Source organism: Aedes aegypti, chromosome 1, assembly GCF_002204515.2.
Source record: "Aedes aegypti strain LVP_AGWG chromosome 1, AaegL5.0 Primary Assembly, whole genome shotgun sequence".
Lineage (NCBI taxonomy): Eukaryota > Metazoa > Arthropoda > Insecta > Diptera > Culicidae > Aedes > Aedes aegypti.
The window spans coordinates 159,077,123-159,097,183 of NC_035107.1; the positions used below are offsets into that span (position 1 = coordinate 159,077,123).

The 20,061-nt window shown below is 37.1% G+C and overlaps 1 protein-coding gene across 6 annotated transcripts in view; it reads right to left on the reverse strand.

Annotated features, from left to right (window-relative positions):
- Positions 1 to 18,221, reverse strand: part of LOC5564417 (serine-rich adhesin for platelets) — a 29,878-nt gene extending 11,657 nt beyond the window's left edge. The window contains exons 1-6 of one of the 6 annotated variants that reach the window (XM_021852345.1): positions 18,076 to 18,221; positions 17,272 to 17,436; positions 6,101 to 6,418; positions 1,882 to 2,072; positions 1,684 to 1,809; positions 877 to 1,385 (exon numbers count right to left, since the gene is read on the reverse strand). In XM_021852345.1, coding sequence (XP_021708037.1) covers positions 877 to 1,385; positions 1,684 to 1,809; positions 1,882 to 2,072; positions 6,101 to 6,203 — 929 coding nt within the window. In that variant the 5' untranslated portion in view covers positions 6,204 to 6,418; positions 17,272 to 17,436; positions 18,076 to 18,221. Of the gene's footprint in view, positions 1 to 876; positions 1,386 to 1,683; positions 1,810 to 1,881; positions 2,073 to 6,100; positions 6,419 to 16,903 lie in introns of all 6 variants that reach the window. The other 5 variants (XM_021852355.1, XM_021852337.1, XM_001648710.2 and 2 more) reach the window with 5 other exon arrangements.
- Positions 18,222 to 20,061: the final 1,840 nt, after the last annotated feature.

The window sequence follows — 20,061 nt, forward strand, 5'->3', positions numbered from 1 at the left end:
TCGGATGTTATGAAAGTTGATCTGCAAGCACAGCATGCTGTGGAACCATCGAAGCTAAATAACTCTTTGGGCTGCTATCGGTTGAACTTGTTAAAGACAAAAGTGGGCTGCTGTTCCTGCATCGTATTATTTTGAACATATAAAAGACAGAACAATTGCTTACGCCCAATCTACAAGAAAGGGAATAGACTGGAGTGAGCCAACTACAAAATTACTACTCGGGTACTCGGTTGGGTTCGGCTTACATTCACGCATCCTATTTAACAGACGGAAACTTTTTACGTGAGGGCTGCGCAACCACACACAGACAAGATGTTCTCCTTGCGAATGATCTTACATGAATGCAGAGAGTATAACTTGCAAACAAACATCTGTTTATTGATTTCAAGACAGCGTGCGATGCAATGAGAAAAAAACAGGTGTTTCAGATAATCTTTGCACACGGTTCTCCGGCGAAACTAATTAGGCTGATACGTGCAACGTTAGATCATCAAACGGTAACATTTGCTCCTTGGCTTTGGCCTGATGATAAACAAGTAGGCCTTCGTGAATCTGAAGAGGGGGACAACGAGAATAGACTTGACCATTATTTCTACCATAATGCAGTGCATGGTCACAGGTAGAGATAGAGGTGAGCCTAGTGGTGTTCGAAGTTGTTCAAGATTTTTTTTATCTTGGAATATTTGTGGCATGCGACTATGACGTTTTCCGTAAAGTGGAAAGACGTTAAAACGTTGATTACATATGTACAAAAACCCAAACGTCTCTTTTGTATACGATAGAGTAATCGAGGTGGATATCTGAAACTGGTTCGCTTCTGTAATATGTACATTTTCCGTCTTTTTTTTTCTTCAACTTATGAACGAAATGATTTACCTTTCTAGTAAGCCCCAGATAGCCAATGCGGTTCGCAACAGCACATCACTGCCTTCGATCAGTATCAGGTCCCAGATCCGCAGCACAGAGTTGATGGGTAAGCAAGTGCAGAACAGCGTAAGGAACCATTGCATCGTAAAAACATTAGTCAGAGGTGGCTCGAAAGCACCTTCGGGGCCCTGCAATTTCTGCAGATGACGAGCGAGCTTGGGTAGGCGTGTACCTAATAAATCTCGAAACACAGCCATGTCGGCTTGCAATCCTCCTAACGAACCACAAAAATATTCAGCCGGTAGAAGGCCTTCTATCAACAGTATCATCACCTTGATAGAATCGGTTTCGTTCTTGTCCATAACTTGTAGTATTAGTGCTCCCAGCATGTTAAAACCTTGGCAATAGCCTACTTCGGGATTGAACCTTGAATATCCCAGCAAGACTCGTTTTAGCTTGGCTTGATTGATTGTTCCAGAAGGCCCAGAGCATATGCTGGATCCGGTACGGTGAAGGTCCTGAGAAAAAGAGAATGTTATAGTTAGGGTAGAGCAAGTATTTAGTATAATCCACTTTGACTGATTGCTTATTTTTCTTTCATGTTTAATGCGTGATGCAAGTGAACAATGCATTTCTAGTTTGGCGAATCGTGTAAGTGAACTAGTTAGACCACAAGTTATTTGCTTTTAAGTAAGAGGGAAATGGCGTCCTACTGATAAAATGATATTGTTGCGTAAAAACTGTGTTGAAATAAACTAGAAAAGGTCAGTTTTACATATGTGTCCAAGTAAGGCAAATAATTGTTTTAATACTTACTTTAACAATTTGTATTCCAAGTTCTTCGTCATCCTCGTCACATTGATCAGTCAAATATTTTGCGCCTTCCTCTTCCCAGTTGATGCCTTTAGATTTGAGATATCTATCAGACAATGCCAGCCAAAGCTAGAAAAATACAAATTTGCTTCAATAATAGAAAAAGCTACATGTCATTGTCATATGAGTTGAACACAATACCTTTCGTCGAAACTCTGGGGGCATTCCACCTGGAAGGCGTGCCACCATCTTCATAGCGTGAAGCCATTGATTGAAATCGGATTGAGAATCCGGGACTCCCATCTTTTTAAGGTTATGATCGGACGTTGACGTTGATGGAGGCGGAGGTGGAGGTGGTGATGTGCGTAAAGCTAATTCCTCCAATTCGCTCACTAAGAAGCAAAGCAAAGATAAGTGAGAACATTGCGATTAACATAATGCTGCATTTTGTTAACATTGATTGAAAATAAATAATTCATGGAAAATGGGCATTACTAGTTACAATATCAAGAGTAAGATATATTTGAAAGAGTTGATTACGAAATTTGTAGCTTGATTTTTTTTCGTTATTTAGGGTAGGATTATGATACTCATTATAGATCTTTTTTAGTGTACAGTCGATTTTGTTTGTCGTTAATATCATCAACACCATCAAGACCTTTTTATATAGAGTTATCGCACTACTAGCAAAGATAGAAACTTTCACCTAACCCTGATATCTGGGGTGCTATTGGGATTTAGGCTCTGTGGTTCTCACTCAACGGTGTATTATGTATGCACGTCCTGAATATAGTAACAGAGAAAAAAGGGGAAAAGAACTCTGTACCACACCACCTTTACTTAGCTTAGGCTATAAGCGGATGTACTCCCGGAACGACCTTATGGTATTACTGAGGTCAGTCTGGTTGAGGGGTGACTCCCGGTTCGCAAGCGCCCCGATTACCCAAAGCCGGCGGTTCGTCGAGATCGATACTCCAATGGTGAGTTCCTCGACGGAGAAATATCTCTCGAAACCGGTAACGTTTCGCGTCGTTCTTGGCCAATAGAGTGCTGAAGTCGTTCTAGCAATTCAGATTGAAGGATGGCTTCCAGTTCGCTGGCGTTTCGACGACTCAAGCCGGTGATACGTACTAATACTACGTACTGCTCGAAATAGTCGGTCCTGTGATTCCGGTAGAGGGAAACTTCCGGTTCACAGGTGCCTCGACGACCTTTTGTCCGTGCTGCTTCTCGATCTACTTAACTAGTCCCCGAAAGTGGACTTAGTCTACTCCGAAGCTGGCTGGGCATTACCGAGATCGGTCCTGCGATTCTGGCGGAGGGAAACTTCCGATTCACAGGCGCCTCGACGACCATGGTACTACGTACTACTCGAAATAGTCGGTCCTGTGATTCCGGTAGAGGGAAACTTCCGGTGCACAGGTGCCTCGACAACCTTTTACCCGTGCTACTTCTCGATATACTCAACTAGTCCCTGAAAGTGGACTTAGTCTACTCCGAAGCTGGCTGGGCATTACCGTGATCGGTCCTGCGATTCTGGCGGAGATAATTTCCGATTTACAGGCGCCTCGACGACCATTTGCCGATGCTTATTAGCAGTCCACCCAACTAGTCCCCGACGGCGGACCTAGTCTACCCCGACCAATAACTCGATGCTGGTCGGTTTGGTGCCGAGGTAAGGCCAGCGATTTCGGTGAAGGAAGATTTCCGGTTCACAAGTGCCCCGACTACCCAACACCGATACTACGTGATGCTCGAATTACTTGGCCTAGTTCCCGACGTAGAACCAGGCCTACTCTGATCGCGGTCTTCTCGCCATTTCTGTTGCAGCGACGACATGATTTGTGTTATTTCTCTGTTCACCGCTTGTCTCGTACTTACGTGTTGACATATTTTCTGCCGGAGTTCAGGTCTCTATCGCTGCTTCCGAGCATTTCGTTCCGCACTTCCGCGAATCTTGGGCAGTCAAAAACTGCATGTAGTGGTGTTTCCTCGATGATGGGCAATCTGGGCAGTGTGGAAAATCTGCTTGCCCGAATCTATGGAGATACTTTCTGAAACATGCATGACCTGATAGAAAGTAGGTATGTCAGTGGCCGTCCATTAATTACGTACGGGGTTTCGGATTTCTTACGTGTCATACAATTTATTTTTAATTTTCATACAAAAAATTCAAATGGGGGAAGGGTGGTTGAAAAATCCCGAAAATTGTACTACGTAATTAATGAACAGCCCCCAGAGAAGTTCACCTCTCCATGCTTCCTATTCATCCACGTCGACAGGTTTGGAATGAGCCGGTGGGTTCATCCTTCTTACTACGCGCAGTCCAACACGCCATAGATCCGACTCTGACCATCTTCCGTACGTTTCTTATGTCTCCTCATCAGTAGCACTCGATATCCTCTGCCAAAGTGATGCAGGTGGGGATTACACCGGCTATAACGCATACAGCATTTGACGATATCGTTCTATACACACTCGCGACTCGCTCTGTGATCAGCCGTAACGCTCTGTTCAGCTTTTCGCGGTTCCGTTTTGTATCCAGTGCCATACCCGAAGCAGGAACTCGATACCTCAGTATCGATGACGAGACATTAGCTAGCAGATGCCTCGTACTGCTACTTGGACTACTTGTAGTTTGGCATGATTCTGATTATTGCATTCTTGCCTTTTTTCATGCGTAATTAACATGGCTGTTAAAATTCAGCCGATCGTCGATCATCACTCCCAGGTGCTTCAATACGCGCTTTGGTGCAATCACACACCCTCTTACGTTGGCATCCATCAGCTGAACCGCCTTGCAGTTGCTGACTAGCAGTACTTCTGTTTTGTGGTGAGCTATCTGCAGCTTGAATCCACTGACTTTCGCCGTGTGTGGCATGTGGTGTGCTGATATCACTGATAACACCGACGAAAGGTACCACAATTTGCTCGTGCCGAACGAGGTCAACTGGATGCATTCTGGTGCAATGCTGCTTTCATCCTTATCCCTGCACTAGAGTGAGCCATTTTTCCCCGACCATCGTGGATTTCGCCTCCACATATCAGCTCTCCTTTTCGTAATGCGTCGAGCTTCTCATCGAACTTTCGTATTCCTTATAAATGGAGATTCGCTACACAGTTCGAACGAAACGTGTAAATTTCTGAGACATATAATGCACATAATTGGAGCGTGGTATATAATGAATATTTACATGATATGTCATGTAAACTTCAATTATATGTCATGTAATCCAGCAGGATCTTGTGTGATTACGTGACATATAACACAAGTTTACATGATTCCAGACTTAAATTTACATGACGTTATATTTACATCGCATAAATTAAGTTTACATGACGTGTAATCTTCATTATTTTTAACTGTGTACATTTCTAGCCATTCCGCTTCTTCCACGTGGCACTTTTTGTCCCCGAATAGACTAGTATGCAGCTTTTACTTTCTTTTATATCGTTACATGTCTGTACTGTTTTTTCATAAGGGCTTATCTGCATTAATCGATTTCTCTTCATCGTTGCTCTCTTTTTCGTAACATATTTTTGTGCTGTAGGATGAAGAAACACAATATCTTGCTTCATTAACAAGAAATATTACAGATTTAACTAATTTAGCGAAGTTATTAGCGAAAGAGAGGATCGATGACGAGAAATTGCTCACATCAGTTAGGCCATATTGAAAAAACAGCACAGATTTGTTCCTTGCTGCATCATTGCAGCATGCGCTATATCCATGAACTGGCTCAGCTTTTCAGCTGAGTGTTCTTATGACTACTTCCAATGTTCTTAACTGAGGGCATTCTTTGCCGGATGAAGATACTTTATGCCCTGGGACGTCTCAGATTCAGATCTGAAGAGATTCTCGACCGGTGGGATTTGAATCCCCAATCCACAGCTCGGTCAAGCTTACCACTACGGCAATATGGGCCCCGTTACCTCAAGATGCTGCGCGTTTGCGTACGTTTGGTTGTGCCAATAGTTTATACTGACACTGAAAACAAAATTTTTAGAATCTGGAGAAAAATCTTAAAAATGTATTGCAGTTGGCGGAAATTGTTGAGAATATTTGCGGTAGTTTTTTGGAAGTATTCAGATAGGGATTTTATAACAATGTTTTCGTTTTTTGAAAGTTCCTGAAGGATTCTATACATTTTCTTCATGATTTTGATTAAAGCAAAAACTAAATATTTTTTCAAAGAACCACAAGAATACCATTTGAATAAATAACTTAATGAATTATTGCAGGGAATGCTGCAATAAATTTACAGCAATCCAATCGCCAATCATTATGTATAAACCTAGCAGAGCTAGGTTATTGAATTATTTTGAAATGGTTGTTTGAGCATAACAAGTATCGAATTGTGTTTTTCATCAAAAATATGTGTTTCGCTGATTCCGTTATGCTCTTTTAGCTTGTACAAACCTTGGTAGCAGCTAAGTTCTGATGATATATGGTGTCCGTTTCCGTTGTTCGTCGCATTTACACCAATGGCCAAATTTTTCAAAGAACTAAGTATTGAACTCATGTCAGGAGTATCGAAGTTTACAGCGTTCAATGTTGTAGGGCAGATGGCACAATTCGGCACACGGTACTAATGTTACTGATGGAGCTGTACAAGTTACTGATGGAATGTAATCACTGCTTCTTTCACGTTTTGAGCAATTTTTCATTTTTGTTTTGTACATCATGTCACTACCAATTTTAACGCTACATAATTATTGACTAACATTGCTTCATAGACTATTTTAGAGTTACAAATTACCATTAATACCATTAATATGAACAACTAAAATACCACAATTGAAGGAATTAATTCTACATGTGAAAGGGTTGAATGATGAACTATTAAAGCATGTAATATGAATTAGTTGATTTGGAGGCGTTCATAAATTGATCCATGCTCTTAGGGGGCGGGCATTCAGGAAAACGTGTCATCTCAAACAAAATGTTAAAAGTCTTCATACAAGAAGGTTAGCACTGGCGGAGATGGGATAGAAAATGGCAATATTTTGCGTGGCCTAATTTATGAACGTTCCATTGGATATGACTATTAGATTGATGTAACATGATTGAAATGAAAGTAAACTGAAATGTTTGTAACAATTAAAAAATATATGAATAAATAAAGACGTATCATTGATCAGCGGGGTAATATTGATCAGTATATCAAAACTTCTCTAATAAAATAAAAAAATAATCAGTATAACGTAGCGGACATTGGGGAAAGTGTGCCATAGGGGCAAGTGTGCCACCCCTGCTTTTTATAAAAACTACAAAATATATTTTATCTTTGAACTTAACAATATGTTCCCTCATAGTTCACAATACAATGCACATTGGACCGAATCGACAATTTAGCCGGAAAAAAGTGTTATCTCTGTTCTCGTCGAATTTAGACGTTCGATGTCTTGAGAGAAGTTATTCGTAATTGAGTTTTGCATCTTTTAAGGAAAAAGTTAAATAGGGTGGCCCATATTTAAGCTAAAATTTTGACTCAAACTTTTTTGTTTGACGAAATTTGTGGCTGCGCTCTTCTGCAAACTTTTAGAAAATATTATTTTGAACAACTTTGTCGAAGACACTTTTGATCTAACTCTTCATTTGAGCTTAGTAAATCGATTTTGAAAGTATTAACTTAGGGTGGACCCAAAAAATCAGTTATTTTGATCTAACTTTTTTGTTTTCAGTTTTACGTGAATGTGGTCTTTAGAAGAGTTGTAGAGGAAGTAAAGATACACGTTTTTGCTGAACATCGTAAGTTTGTAATTCTTGTGATTTTGAAGTTATAAGCAAATTTAAGTGAAAAACTATGAAATCTTTAGATGCCCATAACTCATGAAGTTGGTTCGATAAAATTTTTCTTTAAGTGGCATTCGAAAAGCCATACAATAGGCAACTTTTGCTGCAAAAACTGGGAGAACGTATTTTTTGTAAATTGAGAAAATTCACTTCAAAGACACACTTAAAAAACACGAAATTCGCTTGTAATTCACAAGATTTTAAAGTTAACGGCGTGCTATCTTCAGCAAAGTTGAAGACTTTCATTAGATCTACAACTTTCCCATACACCAATCTTAAGAGAAATGTGCAACAAAATATGAAGAAATGATGATACGAATCAGATGTAGGTCACCTTATATTTATTACTATAAAACATTAAGTTAGTATATCAGCAGTCGCTTTCATATACTTGCTGTTGTAAACTTTGTATGGTATTATGATTTTATTATTATTTTATCAGTACTCAGTGGTATAATTCACGTATAATTCAAAATGTAAAATTATGCCAATGCAATATAAGAAACTTTAACTGTTTCGTCATTGTGACTGCTATTATTGTGACTGAATACATACAATAGTGTCCTGGGATACAGAACTATGGAAATGGTGGAATAATCTAATATTATTGAAGAAGCCAAGGTTATCAAAAAGTGTGCAGGTTTGGAAAATTATTGATAGAATAAAAGTACAATTATATTGCTACTACTTGAATAATTTTGTATTAATTAATAGTAAAATGTTTTATAAGTTCTAATATTTTTGTTTCACATTTCTCCTCAAATTGGAGTATGGAAAAGTTATAGATCTAGTTAAATTCTACAACTTTGCAGAAGACAGCACGCCATTAACTTTAAAATCTTGTGAGTTACAAGCGAATTTCGAGTTTTTTAAGTATATTTTTGAAGTGAATTTTCTCAATTTACAAAAAATACGTTCTCGCAGTTTTTGCAGCAAAAGTTGCCTATTGTATGGCCTTTCGAATGCCACTTAAAGAAAAATTTTATCGAACCAACTTCATGAGTTATGGGCATCTTAAGATTTCATAGTTTTTCACTTAAATTTGCTTATAACTTCAAAATCACAAGGATTACAAACTAGCGATGTTCAGCAAAAACGTGTATCTTTACTTCCTCTACAACTCTTCTAAAGACCACATTCACGTAAAACTGAAAACAAAAAAGTTAGATCAAAATAACTGATTTTTTGGGTCCACCCTAGGTTAATACTTTCAAAATCAATTTACTTAGCTCAAATGAAGAGTTAGATCAAAAGTGTCTTCGACAAAGTTGTTCAAAATAATGTTTTATAAAAGTTTGCAGAAGAGCGTAGCCACAAATTTCATCAAACAAAAAAATTTGAGTCAAAATTTTAGCTTAAATATGGGCCACCCTATTAAACTTTTTCCTTAAAAGATGCAAAACTCAATTACGAATAACTTCTCTCAAGACATCGAACGTCTAAATTCGACGAGAACAGAGATAACACTTTTTTCCGGCTAAATTGTCGATTCGGTCCAATGTGCAATGATCAAAATAGGATGAAAATTACTCTATTTTTCACGTATTCACATCGACTTTTGTAAAAACAACCAAATTCGAGTAGATTCTTATAAGATTTCGTTGTTTTTAAATAGCACGATGAAAGGTAAATTATTAACAGATTTATCTAACGTACTGCACATCGTGAAACTATTCAAATGCGTAAGTTATAGTGGCATTTGAATGAAAAAAGTATATAGTTTTACATACGAAATCCAGTTTGGTTGAAGTCTATACTTGTTGGGGCAAGTGTGCCACCTATATGGTAAACGAAGATTGTTGGAGTGAAATTTATGAAAATGTAAACATCATCAACAAAATCATAATAATAAACCAAAATGAGGCCCAGTAGTGGTTTCTGAAGTATAGTAGGGGAATAGCTGATATTTTTGCGCCCAAAGTGATTTTTTCTCAAAACATTCAATAATAACATGTTTTTTTGGCGTGTTAAGTACCGTTTTACTTATCTGCATAAAGATTTTACCATTATTTAGTGCTGATCTAGTGTAATATTTTACATATCCGTCGTAATATAAGGGTAATACATATATCGTATTGAATGGAGACAAAAATAACCATTTTAGTTATTGGTATTGGCTAGTAGAGAGTTCCACATGTGATGAACCTTGTTATAAAGTAGTCCCCTATGACGGTAAACTTGAAAATATTTTTTAAATTATCTATTAGCCTCTGCTTTGTAAGTACCGTAATCCGGGGTAACATTGATCAGTTTTCAGGATATTTCTTGAATATTTCATCCAAAAATGTAAATGTTGTGAGTTTTATATTTTTAAAACAAGTACTGCCACTCATAGCTCGTGACTATATACTGTAGTTTGTTTTTTGAAAGATTTAAGCATGTTTACAAAAATGTTTTAGGCGATTTTTTCATTTAGCTGATATGGGGTAACATTGATCACCCATGTAAACAATGTTCGGTAATATTGAAAATGTCGTTACTTACATAAATCATGGCCCCTGAAGCCGAATATGATGCCGAAACTCTTACATCTCATTTACTTTTTGAGTTATTTTAAAATTAAAAACACATCGAACAGCGGAATACGCCTAAAGGTAGGCAATTTCCTAAGGGAATTCTACATTCTTAACAGTAATTCGTTAATGTTTCCTAATTGAACATACTTATAAAATTTGTGACAACGGAATCGTTTTTGGCGATGCCATTTTTAGTGAGAACCGTATTTTCCTTGCTGATATCGCTTGCAGAACTTATGTGAGACATGAATCTTTGGTAGTGTCATCCTTAACCATTGAAATCATTGTTTCACAAACTTGACAAATTTACGCATAAAGTTAACGCAATTTTTGCAAAAATCTTAATTTTTAATAGCTTATAAGTATAAGAAAGAGAAGCAACATTCATGCTTTGGAAATGTTTCATCAATAAATGACGATACCAACTTATACGAGATGAATCGTTCCGATCAATGTTAACCCGCTGATCAATGATACCCCGGATTACAGTAGTATTTATAGGAAATAAAGAAAATTCGGGTTTGCATGTAACATGCTTCACCAACTGCTCGGCAGGCAACAATGCAGCCCCTAACTGGAAGAACAGGTCAAAGTATTCCAATAAATCCTGTATTTATGTTGTACTGCAAAAAAGCAGTGTTGCTCTGAAAGTAACTGAATGGTCATCTAAGCGTGGTATAGAATTTGATATCGATAATAACTAATTACCTAGAGGTTCTATCAAAATGTGATCTTCTTCAAAGTTGTAACTGGTAGCATTTCAACTGAGACGAGTGTATAAACTTTTGCATAGAATATCAAGACGAAGAGTTTCATGACTTAAGATAAAGAGTTGGCTTTTCCCAAAGTAATTTTCATATAAACCTCAAACGGCGAGTGCACATTCAGCTTTCTTTCAAATCACCTCAAACTTTTGGAGGATGATATTTACCATAATTGTCATCTTTAAGGCATAAGGGAGTAAAACTTCAAATTTTGCATCAGTCTATTGCGCAGTCGTATTCAGATTGCATGATTTTGAAAACAACGAAAATCAGTGGTGACCTGGACTTCGACCGCCCTTTTAGATGCATCTTATGGCTAGTATGAACGCTAAAATATTAATCTATGACCATATAATGGCTATTAAGAACAAACTATTGAAGCTTGCCATATTGTTTTTATTTTTTATTATTATTCTGGTATTAGTTTTCAGTAAAAGTAACTAACTTAAGTCAATCTTATGTCCCAATGTCACCCCGCACGGTATCGTAATTTATTATTTTCTCTAAATCATTGAACATATATTTTTTGCAATTTCTCATCGTAATTGGCTGTTTTTTTATCACGCCAATCTGTCATGATACGGCCTACTTTCCTGCACTGAAGTATGCAGTGCGGGAATAGTCATTACGCAACTGAAACCAGTGCTGTAATAATTCATTACGCAACGCTTTCTCATTACGCAACTGTTTTGAGTTGCGTAATGAATCATAACACAACAGTTTTTCAGAAATTATAAAATAATGGTGAATTCCGATATTATTTCAGATAACCTCAAGTGGTCTTCTACGAAATTGCAAAAAAAGTTGTACGTAACTCATTGCAGAACTCGATTTTTACAACACTCGTCGTAATTATCCTACTCGCCAAGCCTCGTTGGATAAATTTACGACTCGTGCTGTAAAAATCATCATTCTGCAACTTGTTCCGTAAACTACTATATTACTATTACAGCGCTAAACTGATTCAAATAAGTGTGATTATTTTACCATAGTATATCAGAAAAATCCTCATTTCTCATCGTTATAGGCTGTTTTTCATCACACCAATCTGTCATGAAACGGCCTACTCTCCTGCACTGAATTATGCAGTGCGGTAACAACCATAACGCATCACTTTTCCATTACACAACTATTTTGAGTTGTGTATTCAATAATAACACAATAATGCTCAAAAATGGCTAAAAATAGAGAATGCATCTGATACCCTCATGTGGTCTTCTACGAAATTGCAAAAAATGTTGTACGCAACTCGTTGAAGCACTCGATGTTTACAGCACCCGTCTTAATTATCCAACTTGGCAAGCCTCGTTGGATAAATGTACGATTCGTGCTGTAATTTCTACTACTATAATTTAGATTTTTCCGATGAAATTTAATTGTTTCAATCTATGTAGAAATACATAACGAAGTCACACGAAGAATTAAAATAATACAAAGGAAACTTGCTTCAGACCCAAATGTGAACAGATCTTATCCATGTATTCGATCAAGTACCGTAAAGGCTCCTCCAAATCTACGCGACTTTTTACGGCGACAGCGACAAAAAAAAAATGTCGCGATTTAGTTGTTGTGTCGCTGCAAGCACTCTTCTATGGAACCATCTTGACTGACACGACACGAATCGCTGCGTATTCGCGTCGCTGTGGCTTAGACGCGCTCATCAAACAGTGCATGCAGCGAAATATCAGCGAAATCGCGGCGATTGACTGTCGCTGTCGCCGTAAAAAGTCGCTTAGATCTGGGGGAGCCTTAATTCGAATCAATCAAAAGAGTCGACTCTCCAAAATGAGTGAACGAATCGCGGTTCTTTTTAGAAGAGTCACGATTAATGTTGCTGAATGGCGATCGGAAACACGAGGCACGATGAATTTTCCTAGCCAGCGTGTTATAAACAGCGTGACTCATGATTCACTAACATTATAACTTTTGAAAAGGAGCTCAAACGTTTCAGATTCATCATAGTGCGTTACACTAAACATGCATACATTATTGAAATGACTATATGAAAACCTATTACAATCAAAAATTGTTACATTTTGAAAATTGTTGCATCGAGGATAAAAATTCAATTACAGAGAAAACGCTCGTCAACAATTGATCAACTTTACCCAGAAATCAAAAACTTCACTTTTTGATTTCTGAAAATTATTCTGTTATGATTTTATCATTTTGTCAGAAACTACTTTAAAAACATCTAACTAGTTCCGGAGACGAAACAGCCAAAGGCTGAAAGTCTCGATAACAAAGATAACAAATAAATCTAACTAGTATTGAGTTGAAAAATATTTGGATGATAATACATGCATCCCATCAGATCTTATCTGCGATCGACATTTTCCGAATCAGACACAAACGTATTTAAAATTCGACACAAATATACGCCATTCGGCTCGCTTCTTTTATGTACATCTTAACGGCGTTAAATCACATGATTCATGATTTTTCCAGAGTGTACACCAGTATTTGTCTGCGAATTTGGTGTGGTTGACAGTTCCCTGGAGGAAGTCTAGGTCGTATTCCTGGCAGAATGTCTATACATATTCCTTGAAACTTTTTTTTGGAAATTTCAGAAATATTTTTCTTTTAATATCCATAAAGATATTTCTAGTTGAAATGACAAAAAAAACGAACTTCAATGTTAAGGATAAATCAGAAACATTAAGAGAAATTACTGGTTGAATTTTCGAAAAAGTTTTAATCAATAATCTTGAGTAGAAATGATGGAAGGTCTGAAGTCCTCCCTGGGAAAGATATCAAACATCCTGGAGGGTTTTCTTGGGCAATCCGTAAAAGAATTACTGGATCAACTCTTGAAGAGTTGTTGAGAGTCATACAATTACACGGTTTATTTTTGCGCAGTTTTTTTTTCAATCGTTTTTTTACCGCGTAAGAACCGCATTATTTCAAAAACCGACGTCAAGAAGAATCTTTAAAAAAAAATAGGAATATTTCAAGGATGGCTTGTTTTTGTATCTGTTTAGTCTCTTTTCCAGGCATGGGTCTTCAACAGTCCATTTACCATACGCTTAGTTGTTTATTTGTTTATTCAAAATAAATCTTTCGGCAATCTTACAGTTGCTATCGATAGCTAGGATGCCAGTACTTGTTTTAAAAATATAAACTATAATTCTTTGAAACAGCATGCATAAATATTCAAGTTTTCTTCGAAAAAACTATCAAAGTTACCCCGTTTTACGGTACCGCTTATCCCGCATATCCCGATATCGGTTCCAAAATGAGCACATATATCTAATTAAATTGGTTTTAGAATCATAATGTTGAATCGTATTACAATATATAATCACTAGAGTGTTCATCCGGGACAAAAAAACCTTGGATTTATGACTTATCGAAAATCCCGGAGTTACCGAGATGAACACAAATTTTATTAAAAATCACTACAACTTAACGCAAAAATTGATCCATAAATCAATTATTTTGAAAACTCAAAACCTGGGTACTAGGCTGCCCCTTATTTTTTCCAAAATGCGAAATGTTATAAGTTCATCGTTTTGGTAAGAAAAAAATCAGGTAAAATTTTGAAGTCCGTATGTAGATGATCCTTGAGCGCAAAATCGAGCTCGCTGCTCAACGGCACACAACTTGAGTAGGAAAAGCCACTAGAAACAAATATTTCTGCGTGCATTGATAGTGAACATAGAAGTTCGTAATCCTACTTCCAACGCCGAGAATCGCTCAGCGTTTGCGACGGTTGCATCATGTTCGGCGACAGAGTCGTCGTCCCCGACGGATTCCGACGAAGGATTCTGCAACAATTCCATCGAGGAATCCGGGAACATCCACATGCTTCGTTCGGAATTCACGGATCTGTTGGTCGACCGTGAATTTTATGTCAGCGTACACTGTTATAGAGATGTCCATAATATAAAACGTTATTTTAACTTGGGCTGGTACTCATTAAGTACAGATGTCTTAAATTGCGAGGACATTTAGAATTTTTGAAAATTCACCTGTCGGCAGTTATTCCAGTCACTTATTTAGATCGAGTAAAAGAATAGTAGTTTACGCAACAAGTTGCAGAATGATGATTTTTACAGCACGAGTCGTAAATTTATCCTACGAGGCTTGCCGAGTAGGATAATCACGAAAAAAAAATCGAGTTCTGCAAAGAGTTACGTACAACATTTTTTGCAATTTCGTAGAAGACCCCTTGAGGGTATCAGAAATAATATCAGAATGCATTCGCCATTATTTTACAATTTCTGAGAAATTGTTGTGATATGATTCATTACGCAACTCAAAACAGTTGCGTAATGAGAAAGCGTGGCGTAATGAATCATTACAGCACTGGTTTCAGTTAGGTAATGAATATTCCCGCACTGCATACTTCAGTGCAGGAAAGTAGGCCGTTTCATGACAGACTGGCGTGATGAAAAACAGCCTATTACGATGAGAAATTGCAAAAACATATTTTTGTAATTTATCATCGTAATAGGCTGTTTTTCATCACGCCAATCTGTCATGAAACGACCTACTTTCCTGCACTGAAGTATGTAGTGCGGGAATAGTCATTACGCAACTGAAATCAGTGTTCTAATGATTCATTACGCAACGCTTTCTCATTACGCAACTGTTTTGCGATGCGTAATGAATCATTTTTCAGAAATTGTAAAATGATGGTGAATGCATTCCGATATAATTTCTGATACCCTCAAGTTGTTTTCTACGTAATTGCAAAAAATGTGTTTTGCAATTTCTCATCGTAATAGGCCCTATTTCCTCACGCCAATCTGTCATTAAACGGCCTACTTTCCTGCACTGAAGTATGCAGTGCTGTTATAGTCATTACACAACTATTTTCAGTTGCGTAATGGTTCATTGCGCAACGCTTTTTCATTACGCAACTGCTTTGAGTGTCGTAATGAATAATTACACAACAATTTTCAAAATTTGCAAAATAATGATAATGTAACCTGATATGATTTCTGATAGCGTCAAGTGGTCTTCTGCGAAATTGCAAAAAACGTTGCACGCAACTCATTGCAGAACTCGATTTTTACAGCACTCGTCGTAATTATCTTACTCGACAAGCCTTGTAGGACAAATTTACGACTCGTGCTGTAAAAATCTTCATTCTGCAACTTGTTCCGTAAACTACTATTTCTTTATTCGCCAACATTTACCTAACAATGTGGCACTAGCCCAGAGTAATAACGTGTTTTTAACAATAAAAATCTATTGAATAAAGCTAGTTGACATAACATTCATAACCACAAAGAAAAAAAACTTCTTCTAAATGCTGACTATCAAGGCGCGCAGGAGTGTTGCTAGTGGCTTTTCATACTCATGTTGCGTGCACTAGAGCAGCGAGCTCGATTTTGCGAACAGGGGTTATCTACACTTGATACCTTCAGGGCCGTTGGGGACCACTTAGCGTCCACGTACGGACTTCACATTTTTACCTGATTTTTTTTCTTACCAAAACGAGCACTTTACTATTGCGAACATATAACAATTTGCATTTTCGAAAAATGAGGGATGGCCTATTGGGCACTGGTCCTTAAGTAGTTAAATGGGTTCCAGCTTGTAGCATCGATAAATACAGTCAACTTCCTATAAGTCGATATTAGGTAATATAGTTTTTATTTCAAACCATCGTTTAGGAGAATTGTTGACGCTTTGTTAATGAAAAAGAAAATCTTCCTAGACGTTTGTTGAAAATGTATCTTTTTGGAGGAGTTTTTGTGGAAAATGTATCTTTTTGGAGGAGTTTTTGTGGAAAATGTATCTTTATGGAGGAGTTTTTGTGGAAAATGTTCACTATCATATTGTGTTAAAGTCTATGCTATGCTATGCTATGCTAAAATGTTCACTATAATATTGCGTTAAACATAATATGACAGTGAATATTTGCCAGAACAACTGTTACAAATTAGGCAGTATAGATTCCTCAAAAGTGAAACTTAGGTTAAGATAAATTATTAATTCTCCAAAAGTAGATTTGTCCAAAAAGCGATTTTTGAGATATTACCAAGCAATTCAATTTTCTGTAATAATCCTTGCAGAAACATGTCCTTAGTATTTCTGACAAACTTTTAATAACAAAAAAGATTTGAATACATTATTATGAGAATGCCCATTTCGAAAATAATGAAAATTTTGAGAGCTATATCGTTTTATACTACCGTCCATATTACACTGCTGTGGTTGTCTGAATTCGACAGATGAATGATGGGTGTCAATGCCGTTGATTGATACGATGAAGCTATGAATGGACACACTTGAATGTGTGATTTTAGCTACGACTGCATGGACAAAACCGATGTTTTTATGACAAACAGGTGACACAATTTATGAGCAGTGGTCATCAAAAGCACGAACGATTTTGATTATATCCCGATCTTTTTTCATGTAAACTGCGTTGATGAAATTTGGCACTGGCGGAATCGCGATGACTGTTGACATTATGTACGCATGTTGCCTTCCTTGCTATGAAACAGTAGGCGGTGGGTGGTGGGTGGCTGTGGTGATGGTTTATCGTTGTAAATATTACGTTCTGCACATGACTTTGTTTTCACACTGTTTTGCTTTGTGCATCTTTCGGCGTACGGATAGACGCACCAATACATTTAGACAGACGTGCATTTTCATTTTGACATTTTCCTTACTTCACGTATACAGTAAAATGCACCGACAAAGCGACAAATTAATGAAGTTCCTTCTTGTAAGAAAGGTATTAGTTATCATTATTCTGTTCGATATTGGTTCTGTACTGAAATCAGTCGTGCATTTATTTTCTTCACTTGCAGTTGACCGTGTTTTTAACAAAATAAAATAATAATAATAATAAAATAAAATTAAAAAAAAATATTATTTTTCACTTAACTAATCACTTTCATAATTCCTTTTTTCCAAGGTTTTCAACCGCGCACTTTTCATCGGAATAAAGTAGCTCAAACACCAATTGTTGTACATTACAAAGTAGCAGACAGGAAAAAAACCTTTTCACTTGAACTACAGCTCACTTGAGCGGTGTAAGGATCGATAATTGGTTTTATTTTCGATGAGGTAATTTTTCTCACATGAATTCTGACCTCCGAGATTCTTCAAAGAGTTCAAGAGAGATCAAGAAATCTTCATTTAAATGGATATCAAGCGTATTTTCTTCTTGTATGTCGCTTATCGATGTACAGCACAGTCGTAATATGATTTTTTCATTTTGATGCTAATGGTGTACGGGGGTTCCAAATTGACTAGTTGAAAATATCAACTTGACACCTCTATTGGTCTCAACTGATTTCAAATCACTGTGCAATCGAATTTTAGCCATTTGTTGAATAACTGGAGCGCTTTTTACATTTTTCTCAGGCATAATCGCAGCAAGCTAGATTCCAGCTGTGCTAATTTACAAAGGCCTACTCTACACTATTAGTCACACCGAATAGCGAATTTCATTCGCGTCCATGCCCGACCGATGTTGATACTCTACTGACAGGAGTAACAGGAAGAAATTTATTCATTACCGTGATACTACGGAAAAGCAATGAGAAGTGAGAAAAATATCCTTAGTGAGAATAATATGGAATTCGGATTTTGAAATTCATGTTATCAGTACAGTTTCAATGAGAAAAAAACAGTTATCGATTCATGCAATATCGGAGTTTGTTTTTATGATTGTATCTAAATTTCCTTTGCAAAGTAAGCGTTCGCGTGGTCAAAACTTGTTGGGAATACAGAATTAACTTTAAGGCATAGTAGGCTCCCAAAACAAATGACGGGCTAATTAGCCTTAAGTATGTTGTTATTAATGAAAATATGTATATCAAGTATCATATTGACGAATAAAAGTTGGGTTATTTTTATGAAAACTTATATATTGAATATGCTTAATCTGTCTAGCCGTTACCTAAATGATGTAATATTTGTAAAGATTTCAATAAAATGCATTTTTCCTACACTTTTATCACAATTAAAGTTGTCTTGCAAACGCCAATTTTGAATTCTCAAAACAGATTTGGCAAAATTTTACCTCACATTTACTGCCGGATTCGTTGGGATGGTGATAGAGAAACAAAATAACGACAAAAATGGAATACTTCCGACTTTTCTTCCCTGTTGGGTACCAGTTATTACATCTATTGTGCCACCCATTTCTAACCCACCATATTTTCTTGGCTGTTCTTTATTGTATATAACTGATTTTTGTGTTGTATTAGGATCTACGAATAAAAAAAGACAATTTACAAATGAAATACAGCTGATTTAGTTGTGGTAGACGTGAGGTGGGGCGCAACGTGATATAAGATACCAAATTAAGTAAAAATCATAACTTTACACATGCAATATGCGTATTTTCAGAACAAGAAGATTTCAGACGCCATTTCGGAATCGGGGATGGCCCATTTCGCATAAAGACGTTTCGCCTAAGGACGTTTCGCATACGGCCGTTTGGTATAAAGGACATTTCGCATAAAGCAGTTTTTTATAGGAACAGGTGCATATAATTATGGGGCCCAGATAGCCGTAGCGGTAAAAGCGCAGCTATTCAGCAAGACCAAGCTGAGGGTCGTGGGTTCGAATCCCACCGGACGAGGATCTTTTCGGGTTAGAAATTTTCTCGACTTCCCAGGGCATAGAGTATCTTCGTACCTGCCACACGATATACGCAAGCAAAAATGGTCATTGGCATAGTAAGCTCTAAGTTAATAACTTTGGAACTGCTCATAAGAACACTAAGCTGAGAAGCAGGCTCTGTCCCAGTGGGAACGTAACGCCAGAGGAAGAAGAAGAAGGGGCATATAATTCTCATTATGCCCATCGTATTTATGCGAAATGTCCCACCCTCTTCGGAATCCATCATGGGGGTTCAGAGAGCATAATGGATACTTTCGGTTTGTGAAATTCAACGGAAAGTTATATATTTATTTATTTATTTATTTTATTCATTTGATTTATGTAACGTAAGGACCCTCTTTAAAGCTACTTAAAATATTGGTTAATTTAAGGTTTGGTGACAATGCCCCTCAACAACATTGAATTACCATAGTATGATGTTGAATGCTGAGGAATCAATAAACTATTTGTTCTGGTATTCCTTCTGGCTCCTTAGACTTAGATTAGTCTGTACATTTGTATACAACTTCTAAATTCATGGAATTTGGCAAAATTACATCCGATTAAAGAACTTTGAAATTGTGAAACACTGGAATATCTCGATAAATTATATACATATCTAATACACGAATTTAATGCAACTCTTAGTTTATTGAGTGAAACAGCAGATGCATTGCTATAAATAAATTCGCCGTACATAAAATGCGGATATATTAACGACTCAAAAAGT